Here is a 10,870-nt window from a genome sequence, read left to right on the forward strand (position 1 = left end):
AAGAACTTTGAATTTAGAAAGAATTAATAACTCTTTATCTAAATCTGTTTAATACTTGCAGGGCTGCTTGGAGTGGGTGTTGTCCTCAGTGGAATGACGCCCTGGTCGATGAGCCATTCTTTATATAAAGCTGCCCAAATTGCCTTGAAATTGATTCATGGTGTATTTTTACATTGTTATTATATATTTAACACTTAATATTCAAATGACAATTTTCTAAATTTTGAGAAAATACATGAAACTGTTTTGCAAAAAATGTGGCTTAGTTTGAAATCAGAGGTATATAATGACCTTTAGCTCTTCATATATATATATATATATATATATATATATATATATATATATATATATATATATCCAAAATAGCAGTTTGGACTGCAGAAGTTAAATATGTGATCAAGAATGAACTTGCCGCAGAAGAGTGTGTGAAGGGAATCATTGCACCTGAAATCAACCCAATTTTCCTCTCCTCACTAGCCAGAGTTTTTTCCCCTTTTTTACCTTTGCATATACATCACTGGTGATTTACCTTCCCAATATGATATCAGCTGAGGTGTTGCGCTCCTTCCTCTGCTGAGTATCTTATTTATTAATGCCAGACCCGCGGGGCGTGGTTACATAAGAGTCTGTTTAATTATTTGGGAACGTTTTCCTTTCCTTTTAGCGCCTCCACTGTTGTAGTGGTGGGAATTAATACGACTTCCTTTCAGGTTGTGGGATCTGAAAGGTCGTTCGAAGTGAGGCAGGAAAAAGAGACTGTCGTGATGTGTTTCTTTCTTTTAAGAAATGTGAGTATTCTGCTGCACTGTAAGTTCTCTGAAAAAAAAAAAAAAGTTGTTGTTTCTTCCTGTGGCACACAGTGGCTAGTTAGGGAGAAATATAAGGCTGTGTTGGGAAATTTGTCCCCGAGATATCTGCTCTAATGACTGGGGCAGCGGCGGTCATTTAAGGTGGACCATAAGACCCTGGAGCAGACGAGAGGAAGATTTTAAATAAGTTTGTTTGTATTTTTTCTTTACCAGGAACATTACTGGATTCATATCTTCTTTTTTTTGTACAAACAGTACAGTATGCCACTGCAGCGCTATTTCTTTTCACAGTAAAAATATTCAACATTTCCACGCTGTATAATGTCACATTATGTGAAAATGTTAAGATTATTGTAGGTGGGATTAGGAGATCAAACATGCAACAAACAAAAACAGAAATAAACCCCCCCCCCAGGAAAAACAGCCATTATTCCATCATGAAATGAAATGAGCTCTTGTTCTAAAGAGAAATATTTTCTTTCTAAATTACAGAAAAAAATTATTCCGTTGTATGTTGGTTTAATTCTTCTGTAAAACTGAAATGCAATAACTACTGAAAACTTTATTATCAACAATTAGGTGTTATTTTCACAATAAAGAATTTACAGTGCATCCGGTGACGTAAGTAAACTCATCTTTAATGTTATGAGTCAAGAGCGCCTCCAGAAAGTTTCAAACCGGCGTGACCAGATGGATGGGAAATAAATAAATAAATAAATAAATAAATAAATAAATAAATAAATAAATAAATAAATAAATAAATAAATAAAAAGCAGGAACATCTTATATTCATGTTAACATTTTTAAATAGCACATACAAGGCTATACGGGGTGACCATTTCCCATTCCGTAACTCGCCAGTGGAGCAGCACTCTCAAGTCCACACTTATCCTTATAAATGAAGAAAGCAGTGACTAAACGCGTATTCCACCTGTTTCAGGCTTTGATTTATTAAGGAATCCTTTTTTTTCTGTTTCTCTCCTGTTTGTACGTTTTCTCTTGTGTACACAAACACACGTAGTGCGACCTTAAATAAGGAGGATTCAGTAGGTGTAGCAGGACCCGCTGCCTCCCCTCAGTGATGCGGTGAGGCTGCGCTCCCTCATGTCCGCTATATAAAGCGCGCACAGCAGCAGCGCCGCACAGTTTTGAGTGGACAGCTCCGCGGTGCTGAAACCTCTTTCTCTCTCTCTTAACACCCGAAGGCTTTCATTGAGGAGCGGTGACCATGGAGGGATTCTCGTGGAAACTTTTTCTCCTCTCCTGCCTGTTTGCTGCAGAGGGCTCCGCGCAGGACTTTGGACAGACTCAGTTTATTTGCACGTCAGTTCCCAAAGACGTGGACTTGTGCACCGCGGCGATGCAGAACAGCGGACCGGCGGAAGACCTGAAGACCACAATCATTCAGCTGCGGGAGACCGTGCTGCAGCAGAAGGAGACCATTGTGAACCAAAAGGAGACAATCAAGGAGCTAACGTCCAAGCTGAGCCGCTGCGAGAGTCAGAGCCTCCCGGCGGCGGCGGGACCCGGGGGGAAGAGACCGGGGGGCAAAAACACCATGGGGGATGTATCTCGGGGTACCGCAGACACTCTGGCGCAGCTGGGACAGACTTTACAGACGCTCAAACAGAGACTGGAGAATCTGGAGGTAGGCTGACGAGAGAAGCGCTCACAGCTCAAAAAGTTCATTCAAACGATCCCCTTGAGTTAAACTCTGCTTTATTTAGCCAAAAGGAAGTATCCTGAATTTTCTGGGGAGTTAGTAACACATGTTTTTTATTTTTATTTTTTATTTTTTACCTCTTTATATTAATTTAAAGGAAAATTATCGCAGTAAAGAAACCAAGATGGTGTTCTCCATTTGTCTTTAACTCCATATCTGTCTCCCCTTGTCTAATGCAGCAATACAGCCGAGGAAATAACAGCGCGCAGGCGAACAGCCTGAAGGATCTGCTGCAGAACAAGATAGATGACATGGAGAAGCAGGTTCTGTCCCGGGTCAACATTGAGGAAAGCAAGCCAGGACACAGGAACGAGAGCGACCAGAGGAACAAAGTGGAGACCACGCTCTCCTCTCTGCACGACCGGATCTCCGACCTAGAGAAAGGTGCGTCTGGATTTGCGTTACGCACAGGATCTCCAGCTGAACCAGCGTTCATTTCACGTCTCCAGACCTGTTTTCTCTTTTGCTTAGTTGAGTTGATGTGTCTCATTGTCAATGAATCACCAAACTTGCATTAGAGGTCATATTTTTCAAAGCGGACCTTTGCTGCAGAAGTCATAGGTAGAGAGAAAGTTTGAAGGGCGCGCCTGGCACTAGCGCATTCTGGAGCAGAGGGTCTTTTCAGTATTTCGACACGCGCAAATGCGCGTGCTCACTGTGTAAATGAGAGCCATGAAGAGGGAGGAGACGGAGACATCCTCTGTATCAGCAAAAAAAATAATCTCAAAAGTAGAAAAAAAAAATACACACAGTGATAATGCAAATGAACAAATTTGCAACACCCTGGCTTATTTCTTTTTTCAGAAATGTGATGTAATTAGAAAACCTGCATTGTATGGAGGTCTTCCAGTTAAAGCAAATTCAAACTAATTACTAAAACTTAAAGGGTGGCAACCAAACCTTAAAATCCAGAACAGAATTTCAGCATGTTCTAATGCTTTTTTAAAAATGTTACCTACTTAATAGTACATATAGATATTTAATTATGTACCAGTTTAAACATAATTATAGCCAATATTTGTGATATTTTAGCATGACTGTTTATGTAAATATAAACATTTTCATTGTAAAGCGAAATTGACAGATGCATGCTCATTTTAGAGGTTCTGTATGTTAACTCCAGCAATATGAATATAATTATATTATGCTAGGGAGTATATAATCAACAAAATAATTCCTTATCTCTTTCATCTGCAGGCAAAGAGACCAGGCCAGCAGACAGGTTTCAGCTCACCTTCCCTCTTAGAACCAACTACATGTATGCCAAAGCCAAGAGGACTCTCCCGGAGATGTACTCCTTTAGCGTGTGTCTGTGGATCAAGTCCAGCGCCTCACCTGGCCTGGGGACGCCCTTTTCCTACGCAGTTCCAGGCCAAGCCAACGAGCTGGTGCTGATCGAGTGGGGGAACAATCCCATGGAGTTCCTTATCAACGACAAGGTCAGTTTGAGCCTGGATTTAGGCCCTATGGCTGATTGAGATTATTCACAAAATAGGTAGAAGAGGTCCAAACTGTGGGAAAATGCTTTATTGCTTTTTTGTGCTTGGATGAGGATGGCCAAACCAAAACCAGGATAATATCAGGTGATGAATTGCTCAATAGAGGCTATTATATATATATAATATATATAAAATATATACTGTATATAAAAATAATATATATAAAATATATACTGTATATAAAAATAATATATATATATAAAAATAATATATATAAAATATATACTGTATATATATATATACAAAAAAGATGAGACACGTGAGAGAGGAAGTGATTCAGCAGAAGGATGAGAGGGTGTTGATCATTCATACCATTGTGTAGCCTGAACAGGATATTGTTACCAGCATGAAAAGACAGTGCACTCAGGAGATTATCTCCTCTCTTCAGGTTGCAAAACTGCCTTTCAACATCAACGATGGAAAATGGCATCACCTCTGCATCACGTGGACCATTCGCGACGGGATATGGGAGGCCTTCCAGGATGGAGTGAAGCAGGGGCATGGAGAGAATCTGGCACCGTATCACCCTATCAAAGCAGATGGAGTGCTGGTTCTGGGACAAGAGCAGGTGAATACTCCTTTTTTTATTTAAGAAAAACATCTCTAACTGCAACCTCTGCTCCCAAATCCCTCGCAGACGTCTTATGGAAACAACCCTTTAACTAATCTATCTGTTTAATTTTGCAAGAAAGATTAGAGGTGGAGATAGTCACAAAATAAGACTGTGGGGACACTTACAGAGGAGTCCGGTTAAGCTTTAGCTGTCTAATTACTGTGTTCATTTGAGATTTGAGGCATAATTTTCATTCTGAGAATTTGGATAAAGCATGATTCCTTAAAGATCTAGAGTTCAATTAGCAAACACAAAAGTAGTATTGAACTTTGGTAATAGCTAATTTCTTCTCATTTATATTGCCACTTTCTCTTTATGGTGCAAAATGAACTTGTGTTTAAGGACAAGCTGTGCTTGATATAATATCATTGTTTCATAACAACAACTGTTAAAGATTTTTCCACCACAAAACTATTTGTTATCATATTTTAATGTTTAAATTCAGGACTTTAAGAAAAAGTATTCATCAACCTTCAGCTCATGATTTATGTGATGGATCAAACACATTCCAATGCATAATGGTGTACTAGCAGAAAAATAAGAAATTGTTTACAAACAAACATTATTGATCTTCGCCATTGAAGCGTAGGTCTGGCTGTATATTTAGGGTGAATTTCTGCATAAGTTACATTTTTCTGCAACGTTTATGCAGATTTTGTTCCAGGATTACTTTGTATTTGGTTGAACCCATCTCCCCATCACCTTTAACCAGCTTCCTTTTCACCTGGTTCCCTACATGGTGTGTGGAGAACCTAAAAACAACACTCCTTATTACTTTCTTCCAGCAACGTTTTTTTATACTCTCCACACTTCCCAGCCAGGTTTATTGAGTGCATGACTATTTTAGTCTGCAGCTCCTCCCTCCAGTGTTACCCCTAGAGCAACCTGCAAATGAGCCTTCTTCTATGGTTTTATTTCAACAGTGCCTTACTTTCTGATGCTGTTCCATCAAGTCCAGATTTGTGGAAGTGCATGACTTGTCCCACCTCAGCTGTGAATCTCTGCAGATTCAGTAAAGTCACTCTAGGCATTTTGGCTGCTTTTCTGATTAATAATCCAGGCAGGCTGGATACATTTGCTATTTTGGTGACTTTTTGAAGAGAATTGTTTGTACTGGATTTTAGTTTATTTAATCACATGGTTAGCATCATAAAAGCATCCCACAAATTTCACATTTTAAATATTAGACGTCGGCTTTCTTCCATTTCGCAGTTTGTGTGAAATACTTTGAAATTTATGGCTGTAATGAGACAAAATGTGAAAGTTCTTGAAAGCTAGGTTCATACATTGACAGTGCTCTGTTCTCGTTCCACAGGACTCGCTGGGTGGAGGCTTTGATGCAACACAAGCATATGTTGGTGAACTCGCACACTTAAACATCTGGAACAGGAAACTCTCAGCCACTGAAATCGCCAACTTGGCAAATTGCAACAGCAAAGCCTTTGTCGGTAACGTCTTCTCCTGGACAGAGAGCAACATTGAAATATTTGGCGGCGCCACCAAATGGACCTTCGAGCCGTGCAGCTCAATCAACTGAGTCGCAGCTTCTTGTTTCAGAAAAAAAAAGGCCTCCGTGTATTTCTGAGCTTTTGTCTTTCCTGTCCTCATTTGACCTTTGTTTAGAGAGTAATTGGTAAGCTTAAATCTGGGATTTATGTCACTCTTAGGTATTCCTGTGCAAAAACAGCAAATCCAAACTTGAGAAGAGGGAGAAAAAAAAGAAAATCTCATTCCTCAAAATTGGTATCTGATGTTTTTTTTTTTTTTCTTGGATGTTCAGTTGAAAGCACACCTAAGCTTTTCGTTCTGGCTTATTTTCGTCTTGGACTGGCAGCTGGCAATCTGCGCCTTATGTTTCGACGATTCACAATCCAAGTGAGGAATTACGTAATCAGTCCCATCAGCCCTCCTTCCCTCCCTGTTTCCTCTGGCAGTGGGAGATAATGCTGCCCATCCAATTTTTGTCAGTGTTTGGCGCTGTGAAATGATGTCCGATGCGGTACAGCTCCTAATGACCCCCAGCCTCCTCTTCCTCGGCCCTCCATCACTTAGCCCACCACCCAAACACTCCCACCCTACTGCCTCCCAACCCTCACACCCACTCCACCCTCCGGAACTTGCACTGTGACTGACAAAGAGGACACTGCAAAGGAGGAAGGACACTGCAAAAAGTCAGACTGCGGGTAAAAGTCGATTTGTAATCATTGTTCGCTTCAATTTTTCCCTGTAAGAATGTCGTGAACTTGCCAACATTGCTACAAAGCCTGGGTGCCTTGGGCTGGTACAAATATTCAGCACATTTGGTATGTTTTCAGTTGCAAATTCAGTGTTTACTAGTTTGTGTTTTTCCTTTATTTTTTTGTTTGTTTCTTGAGCTGGGTTAAGTTTCTTGTTCTCTCTCGTTGGTAAATGTGATTTACTTACAGTTTGTTATCTGACATGATGTGTTTTGGCAGGTGTTTGTACTACTCTGTATTAGGAATGTTACAGTGTCTGTATAGTAACAGCATGACTGAAAGAGTGCTGTGAAAGCATTGTTGAAATCTGCTTTACTATCCTCTCTGGGTCTGGGTTTTTTACTGTATTGTTATATGCTCCAAGCATGGCAAAACTGACAGATGAAAAATTTAATTTTTGTAATAAAATTGTGATACTAAATGTCATAAAGTATCTCTGGCTTTATGTGCATGAAACAGACCCTGGGTGTTCCTCTACGTTAGATAGTGAAGAAGGAAAGGGAGCACCTGAAAAGGCAGAGAGGGGTTTACAGATGCCTGTTAGCGTAGCAGTGTCTCTTGTAAAGGTGGAAGCAATGAGCTCTATTGTTGCTGCTGCGAGGCCCCATGCCTGCACTGGAGTCACGGAGGCAGCCGGAGGGGAAACATGGCTGGTCCTATCAGCCTTTCATCATCTGATTCAACAAAAACTACAAATTCACTTTTAATGGCAAGATGTACCTCACATAACATGTTGTGTATTTAAAGCTAAGCAACATTTCTGGCACTTTCATTTGACAAATTTTTATGATTAAAACTTTCATTTTATATAGTGCCTTGCAAAAATGATGAATGCCCCTTTGATTTTGAAATCCAAATGTGTTTTATGTGGCTTATGTATGACAAAAAAAACAACACACAATTTAGTGCAGAATTTTGAAGTGAAAAATCTTCAGTGCTTAAATCTGAATCTGCTTATGCAGTCTGCCCTCCGTCCAGCTTGACAGTTTGAGAAATTATCTCAGCGCATGAGGGCACACTTCAGGCTCATGTCAGTCATGTGTAAATGTCAGGAAGGTTAAAGCTCCTGGGAGGGAAGCATGGCTCTCATCCCCTCCCAACTCTCTGCTTTCCCAAAATACATACACTGCATGATAAAATACCAAAAACCCACATCTGGACTGTGCTTTGATTCTTGAAAGTCTAGCAAGTCAATCTTACTGTGAATAATATTTAGAGGGATTCTGATCACAAATCTCTCCATCTGATGTTAGATGTATTGTGAGTAACACAATATTTGTCTCATTTTGGCATTCAGATCTTTCCTAGTTAGGACTTGTTCCCAAAACTGCTAATTTCTAATGTAATACTTTCATAGTTAAAAGAGAGTAAAGGAACCATGCATTTTCTTGACAGTGCAGAGTCTATTAGAGGGCCATATTAAGTATCCACACAACAGAGGTTTACCTTTCAAATGAACAAAATTAAATGAGCTAAAGTTCTTCTTCCAGGATCAGAGCTTTAGAAGTCTCTGATTTATTGGCAATTTGTATGTGCTGTTGTTCAATATGGTAATTAAATGTTTCAGCATCTTTCTTTCAGCTCCAGATTCTCCAGAGCAAGAAAGTTTAAGATGAGCTGTCACTGAGCTTCACACCCATCGGACAACTAAACACCTACGGTTTTCAGAAACAGCATTTCATTTATTACCTCCAGTGACACGGATCATGAGATCTTCTCAGGTTGTCCCTAAGTTCTGAGTTCAAAAGGGAAAGTTAATTTCATCTGGTTGTTGCCGGGATCCTGTTCTTTCGCACATGATTCATACCTGGTCACAGTAGTTCAGCGTCTGGACAGAGATCTGGATGATCAGGATGAAAAGCCAGAACTCCCAAACCAAGAGGGAACAGTCCATGTTTTTCAGGTTGTGAACATTGGCCTATGATTTGGAGGAGCTTCTTCTGATTCCAGCCTCTTCAGTAACACGCTGGAGGTTGAAAAAGCAAACTGAACAACAACATCTTCAAGAAGCAAAGCCGACACCCTGAGACCAAACCAGCCAGCAATCTCTCTCCATCACTTCGGCTTCACATCCTGAAGGACTGAAACTGGACTGAAAACAAGTGGCAGCCCTGAAAAAGTCTGTTGGGAACAGGATCGACTTTATGCTGAGTGCTCAGCAGACGCTACTCTTGCTTTGAGCTTAAAGGGATCAGAAACCCCTTCATAACATTTGCGGCACCGTGCACCATCCGGCAGCAACAACACACAATTTCTCAAGGGGCATGGGAACGCCTTCTTCAGATAAATATAATACATCTGGGTCAAACAACCAAACTCCCATGATGACCTGTTATGCTTCTGTGAATGAATAGTTCTTAAAGCTGTCTAAATTTGATCACTTTAAGCTTAATCACAGACTGATTAAGTTGCAGGCATTTCTTAGTTATAAATCTTAAATCTCAGTATGACTTTGAAGTGGATTTTCTTTGAGAGAGCATATCGACCCTTCATCTCCTTGTGATTCTCAGCAGCTGTCGGTGATTCATTCGTGCAATTTCTGAGGAAGACGTATAAAAACAGGTGAGGTAATTTTATTCACGAGAGAGTGATCCTAAGCTCCTCTTATGTGTAATTTAAATCTTAAGAATACTTTGTTTTGCTTGCAAACAGCGGTGCAGACTCAAGAAGGACTAATGAGCCATTTCAATCATTCATCTCTTAGAGAGAAAGCATAAAATACCTTTGAATGAAACTTTTGAAAGTGAAGCTTTTCCAAAGAGCATTGTTTTGTGCTCCCAGAAAACAATCTTTTCATGATGATGTAAGACTCTGAGACCAGAAGGCTCATCTCTCTCAATGCACCGCTCAGTGAATATTAACAAAAGCTTTAGCTGCGTTCGGCGGACCACACAAGCCCGCCTGACCTTTTTGACACCACTCCACACAACACCCAGCTACATAATCACTGCATACAGCAGATGCCTGTCTGCCAAAAAGCTGCAGAGCCGTGATGGAAGATATTTTTGAAGTGTGATTGCATTCATGCGCCAGACTCTGCTTTGTACAGAATTTTAAGCAGACAGACCAAAAATAGATCCAACCAACCAAAAGGAGGATTTTAAACCCTTGTCTCGAAGATTAAGCCACTTCTTACGTGAGCAGTCTGGACTGACAACTTTGCATGATGAAAACAGACGAGGTGAGTTGGCAGACACAGAAAGTCAACTGATTACAGTATAGTTTCACCGTAGGCACTCAGCGTAACACCTGCCTGAAGGGCAGAGAGCAGTGAGAGGTTGTTTTGCTGCTCAGGTGAAACATGTTTCATAAGGTTTTGCCTGCAGGATCACATGACCCAGGGTATTTCATCATCTGGCACTGCAAACAAACACAGCGGTTCTTGTTGGAGACCATAGACATATGGTAGCAAAGTTTTTCAAAGGAAAACTATAGTGAAAAAAGCAAACAAATGTTCAAAGTTAGGAGGTGAAACTGATGGTCGATTTCTCAAAGCTCGCTATTTGTCAGGGTGGTTGCTGTTTTCCATGTAAATTTCTGCTGGCCTCCTGAAGCCTTGCTGCTGTTGCTTCTCTCTCCACCATGCACAAAATAAGTTGAAAACAAAGTGTGCTTTTTCTTCCACCTCACATTTCTAAGCTACCGTATTGGTCGATCACATAAAATCCCAACAAAATGAGGCGTGATAAAGCGTGCAAGGCATTATTTATTGTTTTAAGTCATCCTGCAATCAAGAATCATTCAATGCACACCTCAGCTCCAATATCTACCCAAGCTGCACTTCTAAATGACTCTTTTTCATTACATTTTCTGGACTGGTGTTTAACATCACCAGTATCTCTAAAACATCCAATTACTCTAGTTAGTTTTGATATTAGATGATAAATTTAACTTGAAACACTCAACAGGACTCATCCCACCACTCTATTGGAGTCATTCTTTGTGTATTTTGCGTTTCTTTACATCACAGCTGAGTTAATAATAACCAA

The 10,870-nt window shown here is 40.3% G+C and overlaps 1 protein-coding gene across 1 annotated transcript; it reads left to right on the forward strand.

Moving 5' to 3' along the window:
• The first annotated feature begins 1,937 nt into the window (after positions 1-1,937).
• Positions 1,938-7,307, forward strand: LOC102217772 (neuronal pentraxin-1). The gene is made up of 5 exons (XM_005803025.2): positions 1,938-2,457; positions 2,712-2,916; positions 3,730-3,971; positions 4,420-4,599; positions 5,960-7,307. The coding sequence occupies exons 1-5, from the start codon at positions 2,038-2,040 to the stop codon at positions 6,179-6,181; spliced, it is 1,269 nt and encodes a 422-aa protein (XP_005803082.1). The 5' UTR covers positions 1,938-2,037; the 3' UTR covers positions 6,182-7,307.
• Positions 7,308-10,870: the final 3,563 nt, after the last annotated feature.

The sequence above is a fragment of the Xiphophorus maculatus genome, chromosome 5, assembly GCF_002775205.1.
Source record: "Xiphophorus maculatus strain JP 163 A chromosome 5, X_maculatus-5.0-male, whole genome shotgun sequence".
In the NCBI taxonomy this organism is placed as follows: Eukaryota; Metazoa; Chordata; class Actinopteri; order Cyprinodontiformes; family Poeciliidae; genus Xiphophorus; species Xiphophorus maculatus.

Excerpts from the sequence above, each read along its gene's own strand:
- LOC102217772 (XM_005803025.2), top strand. The coding sequence starts at position 2,038 with ATGGAGGGATTCTCGTGGAAACTTTTTCTCCTCTCCTGCCTGTTTGCT. Across the intron at positions 2,458-2,711 it reads AGAGACTGGAGAATCTGGAG|CAATACAGCCGAGGAAATAA; the intron begins GTAGGCTGACGA and ends TGTCTAATGCAG. Across the intron at positions 3,972-4,419 it reads AGTTCCTTATCAACGACAAG|GTTGCAAAACTGCCTTTCAA; the intron begins GTCAGTTTGAGC and ends TCCTCTCTTCAG.